The sequence below is a fragment of the Nannobrachium achirus genome (assembly GCF_963921795.1).
Source record: "Nannobrachium achirus genome assembly, chromosome: 14".
NCBI lineage: Eukaryota > Metazoa > Chordata > Actinopteri > Myctophiformes > Myctophidae > Nannobrachium > Nannobrachium achirus.
Genome location: NC_137821.1, coordinates 19,199,290 through 19,221,652, shown reverse-complemented (window position 1 = coordinate 19,221,652; position 22,363 = coordinate 19,199,290). Strand labels below are relative to the sequence as shown.

Genomic DNA, 22,363 nt, shown 5'->3' with positions numbered 1-22,363 from the left:
ACTTTAGCCAAAAATAGGTTTGGTGTAGAGCTTAAGTGGTTAAAGGAGTAGTTCACCCCCAAAATGACTTTTTTTCTATTGATTAGTCACGCCATGGAGAGTAGAGTTCAATAATATTTTTAGTTTTTTGTCACATTCCTAAGACAAAAATGTGATAACAATAAATGTACCCCCATTCTTTCCGGATGGGGACCCGTTTCGAAACGGGTCCCCATCCGGAATCAATGGGTACATTTACTCAAATTAAATTTTTGTCTTAGGAATGTGACAAAAACCTAAAAATATTATTGAACTCTACTCTCCATGGCGTGACTAATCAATAGAAAAAAAGTCATTTTGAGGGTGAACTACTCCTTTAAATGTCTGAAAGAACACATTAACACGAATCCAACATAGACTGATGACAGCAGTCAAACAAGTCTATGAATCCATCTATGAAATCCGTGAAAATCTGCTACACAAGAAGTGGAGGGAAGACCTGAATCTGGAGATTTACTGCAAGTCTCTCTTTCAAGGGGATGAACGAGGAGAGACAAGATAAATGACGTGAAGGGCTTCCTTTCACATGTGTAACCCTGTGTGTGTGTGTGTGTGTGTGTGTGTGTGTGTGTGTGTGTGTGTGTGTGTGTGTGTGTGTGTGTGTGTGTGTGTGTGTGTGTGTGTGTGTGTGTGATAGGGGTTAGGTGGGTGAGGAGCAACAGGAAGATGTCTTCACACCACACTAACAACACACAGACAAGGACAGACAAAACAAAGTCTAAAATAGGGACAGTGGTTAAACAGAATCATGTTATGGGTTGAATTTGATTTGAAATGTGTATTTATGTATGTATCATAGGGGCGGCAATGGCTCAGGGGTAGAGTAGCCCGTAGAGCGGCCGGATGGGAACCGCGAGGATCCCAGTTCGATCCCGGGTTCCCCCAGAGTTAATGTCGAAGTGTACTTGAGCAAGACTCTGAACCCCTATAGTTGCTCCCGGTGAGCAGGTTGGTGTGTATGTATGTATAGTATACTGTGAAATGTAAATATTTATTTATTTTAATGTTCAATTTCCAACTGGGCCCCCTACAGCCCCACTTTGAACACCCGTAAAGTATAGCAGATGATGCACTATAGAGACCGACAGTACGACACCGCTGGGTGTTTGCCTGTAACACAGGTGTCCTGCGTGGATCAAACGACGGTTGCAACCGCCGTTTCATTCATTATGAAGGTACATGAAGTCAAGAGGAAGACTAGCCTGACCAGCCAGGACCATGTTGAACTAAAAGACAAGTCATTTTATTGCTGTCAAAATGAACACTGTGCTCCACAGGTTCAGGAAGCTCAGTGCTATACACTGTAAAAAGTCCAACTCATATTTGTTGGGCTAAAAATGCATTTTAAGTTGTTAAGACATGGAATTATAAAATATTAACATTGAGGCAATAACTTAAGTCAGACCAACAAACCTAGCTAGTTGTAAGTTGCAAAGTCACTTGGTGAGTTCTACAAACTAACATGTTTCAGTTTGGAGTCACAACAAGGAGCAAAAGTTCTGCTAACTCATGAGTCCTTGTTTTGAAAGGCGCAAATGCCAACTTTCTGAGTTGACTCAATTGAAGAACTCCGCCCCCATTCTGCACTGTATTGTTTACCCTGGAGCTGCAACTGAAGCCACACGTTTAACCAGGTAAGATTTAACCAACTTTTCAAATAAATTAAAACATTGTGTCACTATTTATGGTGTGATAAATGATTGTTAAAGTGGACAGGCATTACCAACAGTTTAAGAGAGATTAATCAGTTAGTGAACTGCCCAGCTTGTCCCCACATCTCTCCCCAAACACACACACTACAGAGCAGACAGCATGGCCATGGTGGAGACAGACAGTGAACCAGGTTTTACTCGAGTTGATGTCAATTTATGCTCAAATGTAACATCTGTAACAAGCTTCTGTTGTAAAGAGACAATCCTGTAACTTTGAGGAAACTGTCTGATGGAAAATGTAACGCTCAGATGTTTTTACTTAAGTAAAAGTATTAATACTTCAATGTAGAAATACTCCGTTCTGAAAATCTACATTTACTTGAGTAAAAGTTAAAGTATTGGCTTTAAAATGTACTTAAAATACCAAAAGTAAAAGTACTCATTATGCATGAGTAAAAGTGAAAACGTATTGGCTTCCAAAAGTACTTACAGTACCAAAAGTAAAAGTACTCATAACACAGAATGTCCCATTTCATGTTTTCAATTATAGGTTCTATAAAAAATATTTGAAAATAGCAGATCTACAACTGGCTCACAATGTGTCCCAGCGTTGCAATGTGAGCTTGTAGATCTGCTTTTTTAAGTGGTTAATGTATGTTTTTTTTTGTAGTGGAGTAAAAGTAGACTACAATGTTTGCCTCTGAGATGTAGTGGAGTAGAAGTAAAAGTATTGGAAATTGGAAATACTCCAGTAAAGTGAAAGTACCTTAATTATACTTAAGTAGTACTTAAGTAAATGTACTTAGTTACTTTACACCACTGACTGACTGTTTGCAACTTAATGTGGTTTTCAAGTAACTTATCTGAATTTTGGGCATGCACTATTAATTTAATTCAAAATGTCTAAAATGGGCACATTTGGTTTGATTCAGAGCCACATGTATCATGTAATAAAAAAAAATTGTGCAGTTATTGTGCATGGACTGATTAGCCCTGAAACCCAACCTGGTTTTGCCACGCTGGTTTTGCAGAGCTTACCTCATGGCCATGGATGTTGCAATCTTTCAGTCGGCTGCAGATGGAACCATATATTCCATGTTATTCAATAAATATGAATTTAATCCAATTGGTGGTCACATGAGTTATAGCAATCATGATTTATACTTGGTGGTGTCACTCCAAAAAATAGACTGACTACAAGCTCACAGGTGGTACCTGATCATCCATAAAGTGGCTTGTAGGTATTTGGCTTGTAGTTATTTTCAGCTCAACACAGAGAATACCGTTTCACCATAGATGCAACACTGACATCAAGTAACAATCATGAAGTGTAGGCCTACAACATCATTTAACATAAATAATTTGATATGCAATGTACTGCAATAACTGCATTAGCCAGGGACTACTTTAATTAGATCTAGATTACACCTGGTTCTAGGTGGTGTTAGGCTGCTGCACAGGTGATTTGATTGTGGCTTTGAGAGGTTAAGTGCCATAAACCTGGTTCTCATCTCTATGCCTTAGGCAAAATTCTTCATCTTAAATTATTTAATTTGCTCAGCTAATTTCAGCTCATGTTGTCACCTTTTGTCTTACAGAATTATGCAATGCATTGCAAATTCAACCATTAAAGGGACACAACATGGTAAGTCAATTGATTACACTTCATTGAAAGAATATATATTTTCACTCTCTCTTTCTTCCATTCAAATCAGATACCTATATTTAAATGCTCTTACAAATCCATGACCACTTAATCATTTAAATTTGTATATGAAGAAGCACATGTGGGTACACTAATATTTGTAGAGCTCACTGTGGACCACCATTTGATAATGTCAACAGAAATCTTCCCACATGATTTGTTACTAAAAAGATCGGACCTACATTTAATATTTATTCTTAAAAATATATTTAAAAACATTGAATTGATCTTTGATACCTGCAGATTCAGTTAAAACTACTGCCTTGTTTAGTAATCTTATTCTTTTCTTCTGGAATTTGTCTTCTTTTCCCCTTTCTTTTCCTCATCTAACACAGGGTTTATTACTGCTGGTGAAAATCTCCCCCAAACTGTCACGTAAAGTCGTGCTTCCTCAAGTACCTGAATCAGTAGAAGATTTGCTAAGCATTCTTCGTGAAAAACTTCAACTTCAAGGCAGCTTTACACTACAGTTTGAGGACCCAGCCTTTGATAACATTCCCTGTAATCTGTTTGATATTCAAGAATTGCCACCTGAACGTGTAATCTTGCACATTCTTTGGGATGAGCCACTGGTACAAGTTGACCTGCAAGAATCAGACTCTGCGTCTTCCCTGGACACCGCCAGTTTAACCTCCACAGAGTCACCCCAGAGTCCCTCTGCTTTTATCAGGAATTATCTGCGAAGTGTAGCAGAGTGGCCTTCCCCCTTCCCCATTCCAGACTTCTCCTATGATGTGGAATTGACGTTACGCAAAGGCAATGAGTCATATGAGAAGACCAAGAAAGGCATCAACCTGACAAGAGACATGAAGATTGACATTTTGGATAAGATTGCAAAAGCAGTGTTTGAAGAGAAAGCCTATCCTGAACCAGAACAGACTGCGTCTGTTGCTTCTGCTCTCATCACCAAACACCCCTGCCTACGAGAACCAAGTGGTGAAACTGGGTATGATGGATGGATACAAAGCATGAAATTCCAAATTTGGTAATTACAGGTCCAAGCTACGTGAGGCAGGCTGTGCTGAGGTCAGCATTAATCGCAAAAGAAGGCGCAATGAAGATGATGGTGCAGGTGCTTCTTTGAAGAGACCAAAGAGAGGGGAGATGAACCATGTCCCTGACCATCCTGATAACCATACTGATGACTCGCTGGAGGATGTAAGACTGGCCATGGTTGAGATGGTAAAGAAGAAGGATACAAATGTTGCACTCATAAAGCAACAGATGGAACTGACTTTCTCCCTGAGGCGCAGAGAGATTGTTGAGATACAGCCCATGGTGTCAGAGGTCCATGAGCGGTGGCCTGCTCTGTTTTCCCAGTCACAGGTAAGCAGCTGAGCAAAGAATTATATGTTGTGTTTCTGATTTTATTTGATTTAAGACTATCTAGTTGCTTACATCTGTTGATAAATTGCATATTGGGATGTTGAAATTGTGTTTGACTTTGAATAGAAGATTTAAAGTGGTTCTAAATGTATTCAACAGATCATAGAAGAGTTTCATCGTATCACCAACAAGAACCTAATGGATGACTTCAGAGTAGCCATTAGTCAGCACACTCCAGGACTCCTTAAACTGTATCGGGCCAGAAGCACAGCTTTTCCACCTGAGATGGATCAACTGCTGGAGAAGCTGGATAATGAGGTAAATGTCAGACATAATACCATTTCTCTGGACATTATCATGGGCATAAATTGTAACTCTACACAACAGGTCCATTAAAAAAAAGAAAACATTAAATCTGTCTATATTCAGTCGTATAATCTGTTGATATCCCTTTTTAAGATGTGTAGGTTTAACCCAACTATAACAAACCATATCAGTTTACACTGTGTGTGTGTGTGTGTGTGTGTGTGTGTGTGTGTGTGTGTGTGTGCGTGTGTTCCAGACATCTGACATCACAGCACATCGGCAGACTGCAGCCTTGAAGGGCCTTCCCTTGTATCTTCGAGACCGTCATCAGAAGCTGTTCAGGACCTGTCTTGTGAGTGGCTTATTATACTTTTATTAAACATGCTGATTTTTAGATTTTATTTATGCTGTACTTGATGTTGACATGTTCCCACTGTCCTCGTGCTGGTATGATTGGTGTGATATTCTATATAATATGGGGGGTACATTTTTGGTGTAGATGGAAATGTTTAATACTGTATGTCTAACGATACATACAATGGGACAATCTTGTTTATACAATAATTGGAATCATTTTAGTCAATAGTGTAATAGCCTTTTGTGAGCCATAGAACTTTAATGACGAAATAATTGCAGTAGATGTGTTGACCATCTCCTGTTTTTCATCCCAAGGAAACTGACCCAGAGGAGAAGCAGACTAAGGACATCATTGTGGGTGTCCTAACTGTGATGGAGGATGATAGTTCAGCTCCTTCGTCCAGAGTCCAAAACGTTGCTGTTATTGTTGAAGAACACATTGTCCTTCAAGATCTCCCTGACCTACCAACAGCGGTGGCTTGCCTCTTTGGACTGATCTATGCTCTAAACCTCCAGTACCCAAAAGATCTGAGGTACACATTTGAAACAATTCAGAAGGTTTTCATGGGACTTGGAACTGATTTCTCAGCAAGGGTCAGATCCTTGCAAAACAAACTCCTTCAGTGAATCCAGGCACTCTATTCTCTCTCTGCATTTTCTGTTCTTTATCTCAACTTCTCTCTTTTCTTTCTCCCTATTTCGTATGTTCCCTTACTGTTATCCTGCGCCTAACAGATTTTCTTAACCATGTAGCTTGTAAATTCAATATTGGTCTAAGATTTGTGTGTAAATTGGTGTAAGACCACTGGGTTATATTTTGATTCACATGTGCACTGAATACTTTTCTGAGAAGTTCTGAATCTAAGAAGCCATGTTAGTGCTTTCCAAACTGTTTCTGTTAGATTAATAGTTTGGCATCACTAGTTATGTATGCAATTTTATTTCAACCTGCTTCATTGGATTTGATGTTCAAGATGTGATGCATGCTAGTTAGTATATGAACAATTCTTCAAGTCCACATCGATGTGACTTCAGAGCTCACGTTTATTTAAACTAAAACAAATTAAATATTGGTCTAATCTTGGTGGTTTTGCAGGAAACCCTAGTTGTTCTGTACTATTTGGTGTATGCACTGCAGTAGGTACAGTAGGCTATACTGTACATTTAATATACTAAACCTGTTTTAACACAGAGAGCCTACAATTTTACTGTGTCTGTGTTTTACAAGTGACTATAATTTTGTGGGAAAACATTGTTATAATAAAAAAAGGTTTGATTGTACATTTTGTTTTTGTAATTTATTTTAAGGTATTGGTTACAGTGCAATTCTTTTGTGACTCAAACTTGAATTGCATTATTAGTATTATTAGTATTATTATTACCCTTAAAGGTGACAGATGGTATAATTTTATATTTTATGTTTTGATGATACATTTTATGTTTAGCTTGACTTTCAATTCTGTTCTCTTAATTCAACTCTGTTGCCCTCAATTACAATTTCATATTGTAGCAACATTACATTTGCTACAATATGAAATTGTAATTGAGGGCAACAGAGTTGAATTAAGAGAACAAAATTGAAAGTCAATTTAAACATAAAATATATAATTGAAACATAAAATATAAAATTATAAGTTGGGGCAACTAAGAATTGAAAGTTAAGCTAAACATAAAATATATAATTAAAATACAAAATATAAAATTATAAGTTGGGGTAACTCAGAATTGAAAGTTAAGCTAAACATAAAATATATCATTAAAACACAAAACATAAAATTATAAGTTGGGGCAACTCAGAATTGAAAGTAGAACAAACCAATGCAAAACCTATATAAGTTGGGGCAACAAAGAATTTTAAGTTCAAACAACTCAAGTTCAAAACTTAAAAGTTTATGTTTGGTTGTCTAACTTAAAAGTTTTCTGAAGTTTGTTGCCTTAAAATTTTGAGTTTTCTCAACTTTAAAATTTTTACAGTGTAGCTGTACTTTTTCATATTGTATTTCGATACATATTTCCAAGTTTCCTTCTGCATCTTGCCCCCAGAGAGCTCTTAAACCAAGAAGTGGCAGAAATTACCCATGATTCCCCAGTGGCGGAGGGGAGGGAGCGGCGAGCGTTTGGACTGTCAGCGCCTATGTGTGTCGCTCGTTAATCACCCGCGCTACTGTGGGACCGGCCACCAGCCACATGGCAACACACGCACATGTGCACACGCACACGCACACGCACACGCACACACACACACACACACACACACACACACACACACACACACGCATAAAGAACATGCCATAGACACAGTCAGGGACATGCGCAAACATCCACATGCACGTGCACGCGTGAGTGTATAAAAAAAAAAGAAGAAAAGAAAAAACGGTGACCAGTATGCTGACACATTAGGTAAGGCCCTTTTCACTCTCCCTGTCCTCCAAGGCAAGGAGCAAGCAACACAACAGAGAAAACTCATTCACAACCACACAAACACACGCAAGGACACGCACGCACGCGCGCGCGCACACACTCAATTCATCACCACTGACCAGATATAGAGAGAAAAGCCCTAAGGCTAGTCAACTATTTCTTAAGAGAGAGAGAGAGAGAGAAAGAGAGTGTGAGAGAGAGAGATGGGGAGAGAGAGAGACATAGGGAGTGAGAGTGACACATGGAGGGACAAACACAAAGAGAGGTCTTTCAACAGCGTCGCCTCCCTTCAGGAAAAGCCCTGTTATGCTTGGTTGCGTCGCCCGCCCTGTGCCGTGCGCTGTGCGCCGAAAATAGCTGATCTACAAGCTCCACCGTTTTCCCCGATTGTAAGAGGACGGACCCAAATGGAGCCGTATGGCTTCAGGGTGTAGGTATGGAGGTTATGCATCGCAGAGGTGAAGCTATACAACTCGAATACTGTATATATATATATATATATATGGATATCAGAAGGGCATGCTTTTGTGCAAGTGCAGTGGTGCCCACATTAGTGTGTGAGCACATGGCTGCATATGTATGTATGTATGCAGCCATACATAGGCTACTGGAGGTCCTTGAAATTAAAAAGTTTGACAAAGACTTACTTATACAGTATAAGTAAGTGTTTCTCAAACGTTTTAATTTCAAGGACCTTCATCACTGAACTCGTGTAAGGGTCCATTTGGAACCCCCTCAAGGAACCCTGAGGGTCCCTGGACCCCACTGGCTTAGGTTGATGAGTTGATGTTAATGCTGTTGAAACCATCCAAAGAGATTGTGACAAAATAGTAACTACAACCATCGGAAAACATTTCCTGAAAAGTAACAGTTTTGGACATAAGCAAAGTTCCTGCCTAACAGCGACGATTATACAAGTCAATTAACCCATTAAAACAGGGAAAGCATCTGTGTCATTTTAGAATTTAGCTATATATACAGTATAGCAACATACATTTATTTTTTATTTTTTTTACCATTTTTATCTGTGTGGAAAACAGTCCAGTCCAGGGACCCCATGGGTCCTCAAAGGGGGTCCCCAACTAAATGTGTCAATATAGCATCAAAGTCAGTTTAAACACTTTAACCCCATTTTGGCTATTTGAGAATTACCGATCTACAAGCTGATAATGCGTTGTTATGCCACCAATGCATCCATCCATCCGCTATCATATTAACCCGATCCCATTGTTCTGAGCTGCCAGCCTTCTTGTGTCTCTTTGTAATCCTCGGCCACGCCCTCTTTTACTTTCACTGTCTGTACATAATACATGTGGATGTTAAAACATGTCAACACAGCTCCACACACACACACACACACACACACACACACACACACACACACACACACACACACACACACACACACACACGTGCACAACAACCGCTTGCCAGCATCAGATGTGCATGGCTGCTCATGACCATGAGAACAAAAGAATGAAGACATGATCTGCATACATACGGTATAAGAAGCACACACACATGCACACATAATATAATACTCTCACAACACACTTAAATTTTCACTTTTCAAGGACACACATGCAGTGTAATATGCGAGGATGCCTGGCAGTCAGATCACCATTTCTCCCTCAGACACTTGACCAGTCAAAGAAGACTCAACAAAGTAATGACAGGACTCTGCTTCCCACCGAGGCCACACAAACCCACAGAAAACAGCTGATTGGAGAGACGACACGTTCTCTACTCCAGTGGTTCTCAACCTCTGGGTCGGGACCCCCAATTATTTTGGCGGGTCCCCAGATGATTAAGTTAATGTGCAACATTGCTTTCTCACTCAACAGTAAACAAACCAACATTAAGTTTAAGTGTATAGAGGGTATATGCACGTTTCTAAAGTGACAATTTAAGATCTTTTTAATACCTTTAAAATAAAAAATTAAACATTTGCCAAATTGTCAAATATTAGAGGCAAAGATTTTGAAAATAGCCGGTGTGAACATGTAGATGACAAAGTTGTAGATGTAGATGACAAAGTTTGAGAACCACATATACTGTAGCAACATACGTTTTTCAGAAAACTGTTAGGATTTAGAATACATTAAAGAATCTGCCTATATCAGCGGTTCTCAAACTGTCAAGGACCCCCAAAATGATACGTATTTGGCCATGGACGCCCATCTCAAAATATTCTGTCCCGGGGACCCCAGAAGTGAGGATTTGAGTTAAAAATATTCACTCTGAATTTGGGTCTTGCCTCATGCAAGATGCAGAATAGATACACGCCTCTAATATAGTGAGCCTCCGCTCATCTTGCACTGGGAAACAAATCCTGCCTGGTGTGACATGTGTGAAATGAGAGGAGCGGAGGCAGACATTCACTTCCTCACACTTAATATCCATAAATGTCATCCTTTAGTCAGACTGAATGGCAGCGTTTGTCCGCGTTTTATTAGGGCCGCATGCATGGGGCCGCTGAACTCCGCTGCACCGCCGACCTTTTCTGACTGTGCGGGGGCCCCTGCCAAGTTTAACTGAGGGGGAGTCAAAGAGCAGCAGGGGCCCCATGGGGACCCGGCCTCGGGTGGCTGGGTGACTGGAGAACAGTGGTGGAAGAAGTGCTCAGTTTTATATTTAAATAAGATAAGCGATACCGACAGTGTAGGAAATACTTTGATACAAGTAAAAGTCCTGCATTCAAGTACCTAACAGTACTTGAGTAAATGTACTAAGTTAGTTCTACACCACTGCTGGAGAGCCTGGCTGAGCCAATAAGCCTTGTGAAGGAGTCACTTCATAAAGAAAAGAAAGGAGAAAAGAAAAGAGAAGAAAAGAAAGTAAAATAAAAGAAGATAGACAGAAAATAGACAGAAAATAGACAGAAAAGACAGATGTTTTCATCAAGGTGACAAGAAAGAGTAAATTGTGAGAAATGTTTTATTACGGGACCTTGGGGGCTCACGTGTGAATGTCAGAAGACAGAAATCCAATAAGTCAAGCAGATTGCTGTTAGCACATCATGCTATGGACAGAATAATGCTCTGCACGCCACATCATTATCTATCTATCAACTTTATCCTGCTTTTGGATCCATTGTGTACTGAATGACAGGGTTTGTAGCCTAAATAATTGTATATAACTAGTAAGACACTTCAGGGCAACATGAGAGGTCTGGCCAGTGTTGTATATCGGACCAGTTACCCATATATGGAGACCCCTGGTACCCATATATGGAGACCCCTGGTACCCATATATGGAGACCCCTGGTACCCATATATGGAGATCCATGTACTGTATATGGAGATATGCTGTAAGAGCCCAAACATGCTTACTCAGTTATTTGTTATGTGAAAGTCCTATGATGTCATCTGACATCTTACCCTTTTATGCCCATACATGGAGATCCCTGTCTGTAGAACCAGCCGTTAGTGTGGTATATGTGGCCGATCTGGCCTCCATATATGGGCATTCCCATATGAAGACCTGTTAGATATGGGCTTAATATTGATGACATCAGGGAACTCCATATATGGGCATAATAGTTAGTTAATGTCAATCATAGTGATGTCACATCATGTCAGAGAGGCAAACCCATTCTGTTAAGAGTGGTTCCCCTGACATCGCAGTCGACAAACCAATAGAACCGCAGTGTCAGGCGTTATAGACAGAGATACACACATACGGACAAGCTGTGACCGTTCACATACTAAACTGCGACCTACAGTCGAAACAATTATTCAACATAAGATAAGAAATATAGCCTATACATCTGTATAGGCCTATAGCATAGAGCATAATGATGTATCTACTGTATCTTCTTGCTCAAGGCTTGTAGGCCCACTTGGTTTAGTTTTTGTGTCTTTGTTTTCTTTTCTTGCTACAACAAGTTAACATAAAAGTGAAGTAAGTTTCACGTTTAGAAAGTGCAGCGCGCCACAGTGCAGCCTGAAAAGCTTTGATTTGGGAGAGACATCGCCACCAGACATTACCACCAGACCCCTGGCTGCATGGTGCGTCTGTCAATAGCATCACAAAGACCCTTCTTTGTTTACTGGGCTCATTTGACCAGTGGTGGAGGAAGTACTCAGATATTTTGACTTAAGTAAAAGTAGCAATACCACAATATAATGCTCTGCTACTTCGATGAATTGAGTACAAATGACCCCAATGGAAACAAGCCATTTCTTGGGTTTAAATCCTCTTAGCAGACCTTGTATTGAACTGTACCTTCCAGTGCCTTTTAAAAAAAAGCAAAACTGCTAATAAAGTATTCAATCAATCAATCAATGTTACAAGGCCTGTATCAAAAGTGTTATTTGAGTATAAAGTACAAAAGTATTGGCACCAAAAGTAAAAGTACTAAACTGTTTGAAAATACAAGCTCACAGCATGTCTCATCACGACTTGTGAGCTTGTAGATCAGCCCTTTTCAAATAGCATTGTATAAAGGGGGTAAGTCGGGGGTAAGTCGGTATGTGTTATTATAATATAATAATTTATATCAGCAAAATATAATTTGAGTGGAGTAAAAGTAGACCTATAATGGCCTATTTTTGTTACATGTAGTGGAGTAGACAAAAGTACAGAAAATTAGAAAGTACAAAAAAAAACTCAAAATGGTAGGCCTATTTAAGTAGCTATATTGATTGATTGGTTGATTGGATAATGTATTAGAAGTTCGCATTAGTCGCATAGGACAAGCACAGCACAGGACAGTAGGCTACAGTTCAGGCCTAGGCTACAAGGTCCTTTTGGGGCACGTACCTTTTAGGCGAAGCCCGAACTGGCGAAGTGGGGAAATGTCCGATACCGTAGCGATCTGGCGAACGTCTTCTGGACAGGGCGTTTATCGTGCGCTTGCCCAGGCCTTACGGCCTGGGCATAAATATAACGATTGCATTCACCACGGCTTCGTAACTCGCGCGGCGCTCCGCCGGCCGCGCGGCCCTGGCCCGCTCTTCGCGGCCACTCGCGCCTGCGGCGCTCGGGGGCGAAGAGCAGGACCAAGGTCCGCTGGCCTTCGCGCCGCTTGCAGTGTCGTGGACAATCGATTCGCCAGATCGCTACGGTAGGAGACAAATCCCCACTTCGCCAGTTCGGGCTTCGCCAGAACAGGACTTTCCGTCCTCGTCCTGGGCATTTTGTACTCAATTAATTAGAGACATTAGCCTAATTATAGCCTACTTGAAATCTTGAATACATATAGGTCTACATATAGTTACTTTACAGTCCCAGTGTCCCACCCCTGCATTTGACCCGCACACTGACTGCGGTTCACATGTTGTTGTGTGCCGTTGCGTTGTGCGGCACATAAAACTAAAAGGGCTGCTCAAGATACGCGTGAGTTGTGTTTCAGCCCCTAAACAGGCAACACGCCCTGAAAAATTGATGTCTAGAAAGCTCCATCAATATTTTAGCCAATGCTGCCTTCATGTGACTGACCTGACGTCGCATGCACGACTCTCTGACTCTGACTCTGACACGCTTGGGTCCCTAAGAGCGCGCCCCCGTCACCAAACAACACTATACTGTGCGTGGGACTGTGTGCCAACAATGTTGATAGGCCTACAAAAGGAGGACCCCAGTGTAAACAAGCCATAGTGTTTCCATGGGTTTAAATCCTACTAGACCGTGTATCTGAACTGTGCTGTCCTCCTGTATGCTGAACTGCAGTATTCAATCAATCAATTAATCAATCAAATCAATCAAACACACCTGCTATCCTTTTTAAAATGTGACGCTGAACAGCGAACAGTATGATGGCATGGATGCGTAAAACATGACGTATACAGAGCCAGGGGTCGGAAGTCGGAACGGAACCATGTAGTGCATGAATGATGATGATGTGTGTGTGTGTGTGTGTGTGTGTGTGTGTGTGTGTGTGTGTGTGTGTGTGTGTGTGTGTGTGTGTGTGTGTGTGTGTGTGTGTGTGTGTACAGTACACTCGCACAGAGCGAGAACAATAACTTGTTTCGAGTCGACTTGGCGTGCGTCGTGGCGCTGCCAGCCGTGCCACGGTGAGCTACGGGGAGATGATGAGGTGCACAGACAGTGTTTGCTACTTACGCTGCTGTTCTCTCCCGTCCAGTGCACCATCGCCTGGTTGTGCGTGGCGTCCCCTTTGAGCACGAAGGAGCTGCTGAGCAGGGACAGTTTGTCCCGGGACAGGGCTCTCCTGAACCGGGGCCAGCTGTGCTCCACGCCGCCGCCGCCGCCCTGCACCTCGCCATCATCTCCGCCCGGCAGAGCCGGCGGGGAGCCCCGCTCGTCTCCCCCGCCCGCCGCGCCTCCTCCTCCGCCGCTGTCAAGCGTATGTTCCCCGCCGCCGCCGCTCCGGTTTAAAACCCAGCTGTCACCGCGCACGGTGCCCGGCAGTGACATCCAAGCCAGGGCGATCAACATCATCATCACGGCCGCGCGTAGGTGCGCGGAGACGGTTCCGCTGGGGCGCAAAGGTAATGTGCTTCGCGCCATGGTAGCGCTCCTAATCGTGGACACTGATTGAGAGACTGCCGAAGCGAGCAGGAGATAGATGGATATACTGTACGCCGAGAGAAAGAGAGAGAGACATAGATCAACTGTGCGCCGAGTGAGAAGAGAGAGAAACGGAGAGCCAGAGAGCCGGAGAGGGAGGGAGGGGAGTGGATCCAGCCAGGCAGCAGGGGGAAACAACGCGCTCTGCTCTGCGTGCCAACCAGGGGCCGGCAGACGTCACACTGGCGCCATCTGGCGGTACAGTCACCTTATGACGCATTTTGACTAAACTCACTCACGACCTTCAATATCACTAGAACTTATGGTGCCATGATAGGCCTATACACATTAAGGGTGTGTGTATAAGTGATAACAGAAAGAAAAGTGTTACTTCAGTATCTACACAGCCAGGATAAACAAGTGAAATTGGAAGAGATGAAACAAAAGTGCAGACAAAATTGGAACTGAAACACTCAAATTCAAGCTGATACATGTAAATGTGTTGTCTCTCCTGGTGGGATTGGTGTCCTACCTGAAAATGTATTTTCTGTTTACTAAAAGAGCTGGAGAGATGGAGGGACTCATTTTGCTGAATGAATGCTATAACGATTCGGCTACTATCAGAATATGTAGCTTTATTTGAACACATTTCTTTATCACTTACAGCCTGCCTAGCCTAGGCCTACTGCAGACACAGTAGCCTAAATCTTATATTACATTTTAGAACTGCAGCCAGCGGTATTTGAGTGTCACCAACAGACCAAATGCAGCACTCCAATTGGCTATAACGTCCCCCAGTCCAGGGGATCTTAACGTCCGCCCAGCCAATGGATCTGTAACCCTACACCAGCCCATACAACAAGCCTGCACCAGCCTGCAAGCAGCTGTTGTCACGGTTACGCTCCACCCAGCCCACGCTGCCCACGCCCAGCCCCACTCAGCCCACTCAATCTCAGAGGCAGCTGATCCACACAAGAAAGATTTGCGGACAACACCGGAAGTGCGTCTGGCGGTCAAATATGTCTGACCGGAAACGTGCGCTGCGGCACAATAGTTCCGCCACAATAGTCCCCCCCCCCCCATTTTTTTTTTTTTTAAGTTCTTTTAAGTTCTTTTTTTCCTTTTTTTTTTTTTTTTTTTTTTTTTACTAGATGTGAGCGGGCCGAAGGCCCGCGAACCTCTAGTGTTTTACATTCCGGGAGAGGATTTGAGTGTCTGAATATGACATAGGCCTATAGAGCATCGCAGTGGGCGTGGTTTTCTGGGGTCACTTAATATTCCCCATTCATTTTCGCCATAGACTTTTACAAAAATATTTATAACAATTATGTTACGCCTCGGACCAAGCCATCCAGGATGGAGGTGAATCATGAACATGAAACCTTTGTTTCTATGAAGAGAACATTTTGAAATTCGCTAAACAAAGGGTATTTATTAAATGTAGTATATCAAATAATGTAATATTAAAATATGTTTTCACATAGGATCAAAGGTTGTATGTTCATGATTCACCTCCATCCTGGATGGCTTGGTCCGAGGCGTAACATAATTGTTATAAATATCTTTGTAAAAGTCTATGGCGAAAATGAATGGGGAATATTAAGTGACCCCAGAAAACCACGCCCACTGCGATGCTCCATTGAAGTACAAAATCCTTCATTGTAAAGAAATGGAGAGGAAATAAAATGTTAAACTCACTCTTTTCATTCTGTGTGCGACCCATCACTTTTATAAATGGTATTGGTCTAAGACAGGAGTATTTCAGGCCAAGGACCCCCTAGCTAGGACCCCCTGGCTGAGAGAGAGATGAAGGAGGCATCTCCACTACTCATCGTATAACATTGTGTTGCAGATTAAACATTTTCATAGATTTCATAGATTTTCATTGTTTGACATGCATGATCATCAGTATATTTTGGATTCATGTTAATGTATTTTTGAGACATTTAACCACTTAACCACTCAACACTTAGGCCTAGTAAACTCGACCTTTCTCTCTGTACTTGGCCTGCTCTTTTCCCCTCTACACCACACCTCTTTGCTGAAAATAGACGATCTGCAAAGATGTGAGCTTGTAGATGTCTCCTCAGAATAGAGAATTGTCAATGTAAAAAAAAAGTCCTATCATTGGGTGGACTCCCTGTAGTAACTCCTAGGACCCCCTAGATGTCCCAGACCCCCTGCTGAAGACCCCTGGTCTAAGAGCATATCGCACCAGAGTAGCCCGCATCAACAACAATGTTAATAATTACATTATTTCTTTGAATTGGTAGGCCATACTTCCCTGACATCGGGTGCATATACAGTATGCTACATCATGCAGCCCACTAATGCTAAGAGAAATTAACCTCCATCTTCACTGTTAGCTGCCCTGAAAGAGAAATAAAAGCTATTTGTATGCTGGTGACCCACCGTGATTATAGGCCAAAGCTCACATTTAATCCCATTAGTTCTCTGTCCCACCTTCTCCTATCCAATTATAGGAAGAAGTTGGATTAACCCTTAGGTCAGGAGTGCCAGTGATGGGTCAGATGTCTCCTCTGCACAAAACAACAAGCGGGGTGTGCGTGCATGCGTGTGTGTGTGTATGTGTGTGTGTGTGTGTGTGTGCGTGCGTGCGCGCGTGCGTGCGTGTGAGAGAGAGTGTGAGAGAGAGTTGTTTCATTGTACAGATACAAATGAGCCAACATAAATATTATCGTTTCTGCCATGCAAATAGCCTCCTGAGTAGGAGAGAAAACTGTTTATTTCTTGAAAACATAATGTACATCATCACAGACTGGATCGATTAATGTCACTGTGGTTAAACTATATGGTAATATTGATGATTTAATACTTTATTAGAAGTACACACAGCCAGAATTACACATATACACTGTAGCCTATGCAAAACATCATAACAGTCAGAAATCAGGGCGTGTTGTTACGTTTATACGTACAGTATACAGTAGCGTGCAGGTTTGCTTTATGTCTGTGCATGCATGTTGGGTACATTTGCACTTCTACTGATTGTACAGTATATGATGTGTGCTGTGTGCACTGTGTGAACTATGCATTACAGAACGTACTGTATTAAAAATGTATACATTTTGTAGTCAGAGAGATCAGAGTTCCCTGTCACAATCAAGATCAAGGTAAAAAAGAAAAAAGAATCCTAGACCTCAACATCATAAAGAAGGTCAACATCAAAATTGTGAAAGGAAGTTTAAAAAAAAAAGAAAAAGTCCTCTTTTGAGCACTTGTGATGGATGTACTTTATCCATCACAGGCGATGGTAGTGGTGTATTGTCAGCTTGTGTAATTCGATTGAATTTTATCACTAAAAAGCTCACTAAATGTATTGGTGGAAGCCATTAGTCTGACTGGCCCTAACTTAGTACCATTGTTCCGTCGACGCGCATTAGAACTAACCCTAACCTCACGCTAACCTAACATTTGTCAGTATTGGGACGTCAGAATAATGGGCCATTGGACTAATGGATGAATTATTAAAAAGCAGTAAGTCTAATAACGGCATGGGTCGTGTAGGCAGGCCTCTCATTTTAGAGACAAAGCCACTTGCCCTTTGGTGTTGTCCATTTTTCAGGGCACAAAGGCCAAATGCCAGGGCAGGAAGACCATCTTTTAAAACAACATTTTAGTCTAAATTTGAATTAAATAATAGTATTTACAATCTGATCCATGCTCAGCCCTGCACCAATCAAAGTTACTGGATTGGTTTAAAGATGTGGAATCAGGGGAGTTAATAATTCAGAATCTTAACAAAAGACACTGGTGTGCATGACAAGAAAGACACACTGGTGAATGCATGACAAGAAAGAGATACTGATGTCTACATAATTGGCAAGAAAGAGAGAGAGGAGAAAGTGGTACAGGCCAAGCCTGGTGGGACGCTTAATGAAATGAACTCATAAAAGGCACCGCTCACTTCACACTGGGTGTGATTTAAAAAAATATATATTATCATTTCCTTTTTGAGGGGCACAAGGCCCAACTGCGGGGCAATGAAAGCCATGGCCTTCGTGGCCTCCCTTAAATTCCTGCCCCACAACAAGCTCCCGATGGCTCCCTGTCGGCAGAAGACACTTTTCGATGGAAATCGTGGCCGAATCTGGTATGCTCTGAACTAATTGATAGCTTTATTGCCATTCACGGTGTCTGTTCAGTGCTTTTTGGAAATCGTATTGGAGGATAGAACCCTTGAGATGCATCATCTCATCTTCCAGAGTGTCCTCAGGCACAACACACAAACAATGACATGAAACAATCACATAACAATCCACAATACATTGACGTGCTACAGCGTTAACATTAGAAGACAGGGAGCAACAAATTGTTAACTTCAGCACTGTTTGGTTTCTTGCAGTGTTTGTCCATTCTCTGCCAGAGGTTCTTATGAGAAGAGGTGAAAGGTAGTGCAGCAGGCCCACAAACATCGGCAAACAAACAAGGGAATACACACAGCAGAGTGTGTGCATCCTCCATGATTTCAGACAGAATACTGCCTCTAATTGCATCTCCTACTGGGGCTTTTGATACTGCTGTTGAGTCGGTGCATGCAAGAGCAGTTGTGGTACATAAAATGCCAACAAGGCCGCAGACAGGAGTACATATTGGAGTCTCCAATGTGTCTGCACAATCTGTATCGTCTATATGAGCAAGAAAACAAAGCAGATAAACAGAGCTTGAATTACACTGTGAACTTCAACTGGATTTGCCCCAGCGCTCCCCTCAGATTTGAAGAGGGTGCAACTTTGCAAGCCACAAAAAAGGAGTTATTTTGAACACATGTTAGTATGACAGCAAAAATATCAAAAGTGATGAGGTGAGCTGACTGCAGGTAATTAAAATAAATACATTTAAAAATTAACTGCAGCCAGTGCTGCTGTCTTCTTGATGTGGGAGATGGCAGATTGAGATTTTCATACAGGCAGGGTCGGATTGGGAAACATTTTCAGCCCTGGACTTTGCAACAGACCGGCCCTCCATGCTCGCGCGTGAAGAATTGAGCATTATTTATTAATATAAACAGTACCAAACACCATTTCTTCCCATATACTTGTATTTAAATGAGTGGTGGGATTTTCAATATTTGCAACTGCTCCTGTACTGTAGGAAGTGAGGGACAGCTCAATGTATTCCAATGGGGCAAATGGATTATGTGCTCAATTACCCCATTGGATTTGGAATAAATTGAAACAAAAGCCACTGCTCCCAAGAGGAGCAACTGCAAATTGTGAAAATCCCACCACTCATTTAGATAAAAGTAGATGAGAAAATAAATAGGGTTCAGGTTGAAAAATTCCTTGATCTAAAACTAGAATCATCCCTTACTTAGTATACTAACCCTTCTAGTAACGAAATGGTATAGTACCACATACTACCACGGCCGGCCGTCTGCTTTCATTGGAATCAGATTATGCCAGCTGCTGCAGCCACTAGTGTGGCGGTATGGTACCTCCCATATACAACCACTAGATGAGGCTGTTTCTGCTGTTCTGCTGCTGTTCTAGGGCTGTTTGTTTCTGCAATATGCATTTTTACCAGCATATATACACCACCGTGGTCACAGAGCGGCCGATCGCCCCGGCGGCCGATCTGGATTCTGGATTTCTCCCGTGGTCCAGATGCCCAGTCCGACGCTGCATACAGGGTACAGTGGGTGGGTCATATATGGACAACCATGAACAAATCTCTAAACGGTTGTATATTGAGCAATATCACATTGATTGGAAATAGGGGTAAAACAATTAGCCTGACGTACGAGCCAAGCTATCAAAAGCTCATGAAATGAACACATCTCAGTTGTGGAGCTAATCTGTGTAAAAGCAGCAATTCATTGATGGGGGAGTGAACTATGCTTGCTGAGTGCCTGTCTCAAGGTGTTAAGGCCTGTCCATGTACTCTCTCCGAAACCAAACTTTTTGTCTGAAAGGTTACATGTCGGAAAGTCGGAACTCTCAGACGAAAAGTTTGTTTTTGGAGAGTATGGACTGGCCTTTAGCATTATAGAGAACAGGCTTAGGGAGGAGTTAGGGAGGAGTCTTGCTCCGGATGACGTAGTTCCAGCCACCATTTTGTGGGCACGTCATTGTGACGAGATAATAAGGATAACGAGTGCACAACAACATTGACATACTCATGATGACGTTACTATTACTGAATGTAATATTGAGATAGATTGTTGGCTACAACAGTTATCATCAAAATAAAACATCTTGCAGGACATTTCTCTCTCAAAATAACAACCTTTCTACAAGTATTATTTCTCATCCTGGTAATACAAGATTCTGTCTGTATTCAATAGATACGTATATATTTTTTACCGGCCGCAACCTCCCATGTAATATGCGTTGGCCACTTCAGCCGACTCAGAGATCAGCTGAGAGAGAGAACATGGTCAAGTTAGCATCAATTTGCATTGAGAGAGAGGGTGGTGCGTTCTCTCTCGCAGTATTAAACCAAGCTAACTCTACCCAACAGAAAGAGAGAAGTCAGAGAGCATCAAGGGAGCATCTCTCATTGAGAGAGAGAATGTGGTGCACACTCTCTCTCTGGCAGCCAGCTCATAATAATTATGAAACAATTATAAATATCATCAGTGAATCTATTATTAGTATTAATGTTTTCCTTGATAAGGACCAACTCTAACCCTTGGGCAGGGATTTAAAAACAGGCACTTTGGGCATCAGAGGCAAATTCTCTGGTGCCTTTTGAGATTACTGCTCCGGCTGAACCTGGTCCCACACTGGTCACATGTGTAGGGCTTCTCTCCCATATGAATTCTTTGGTGTTCTTTCAGATGATTGATCTGTCCGAAGCTTATTCCACACTGCTCACAGGTGTAAGGTTTCTCTCCTGTATGAATTCTCTGGTGCGCTGTTAAATTACCTCTATCGCTGAACTGTTTCCCACATTGGACACAGTGGTAGGGCTTCTCTCCTGTATGAACTCTCTGGTGTTGTTTGAGATGACTTTTCAGGCTGAACCTGGTCCCACACTGGTCACAGTGAAACAGTTTCTCTCCTGTATGAATTCTCTGGTGTCGTTTCAGACAACCTTTCTGGCTGAATCTGGTCCCACACTGGTCACAGTGAAACAGTTTCTCTCCTGTATGAATTTTCTGGTGTTGTTTCAGATGACCTCTCTGCCTGAACCTGGTCCCACACTCAACACAGTGGTAGGGCTTCTCTCCTGTATGAATTCTCTGGTGTTGTTTTAGAGCGCTGCTGTGGCTGAAGCTTATCCCACATTGGTGACAGGTGTAGGGCTTCTCTCCTGTATGAGTTCTCTCATGACTTTTGAGATGTGTGTTCCTGTTGAACTGTTTCCCACACTGCTCACAGGTGTAGGGCTTCTCTCCTGTATGAATTCTCTGGTGTTGTTTCAGAGCATTGCGCTGGCTGAACCGTTTCCCACACTGCTCACAGTGGTAGGGTTTATCTGCTGTATGAATTCTCTGATGTCGTTTCAGAGCATTGCGCTGGCTGAACCTGGTCCCACACTGGTCACAGTGAAACGGTTTCTCTCCTGTATGAATTCTCTCGTGCTTTGTTAAATTAGCTCTATGGCTGAACTGTTTCCCACATTGGACACAGTCGTAGGGCTTTTCTCCTGTATGAATTCTCTGGTGTTGTATCAGAGCACTTATCTGGCTGAACCTGGTCCCACATTGGACACAATGGTAGGGCTTCTCTCCTGTATGAATTCTCTGGTGTTTTTTCAGATAACTTCTATGGCTGAACCTGGTCCCACACTGGTCACAGGTGTAGGGCTTCTCACCTGTATGAATTTTCTGGTGTCGTTTCAGACTACTGCTCTGGTTGAAGCTTATCCCACACAGGTCACAGTGAAACGGTTTCTCTCCTGTATGAGTTCTCTGGTGATGTTTAAGATGTCTATTTCTGCTGAAGATATGTTTGAGTTGGGCAGGAAAGACATCTGGCATGGAGAATGAGAAGAGAGAAAAAATATGAAACGTTACATTTTTTTTAATTTTTTTTTAATAATTTTTATCCCACTGTTTGCAACCCATTTTACTCACCCAGTGCCAACTACCTAACCTGTAGTCCTGGTTTCCGCT

The 22,363-nt window shown here is 42.1% G+C and overlaps 1 protein-coding gene across 1 annotated transcript in view; it reads right to left on the bottom strand.

The window, feature by feature from the left end:
- Positions 1-14,280, bottom strand: part of sorcs2 (sortilin-related VPS10 domain containing receptor 2) — a gene marked incomplete at both ends in the record, with an annotated part of 274,152 nt that extends 259,872 nt beyond the window's left edge. Inside the window, one exon of the mRNA XM_080741440.1 lies at positions 13,873-14,280. Coding sequence (XP_080597566.1) covers positions 13,873-14,280 — 408 coding nt within the window. The remainder of the gene's footprint in view (positions 1-13,872) is intronic.
- Between the last annotated feature and the right edge of the window lie 8,083 nt (positions 14,281-22,363).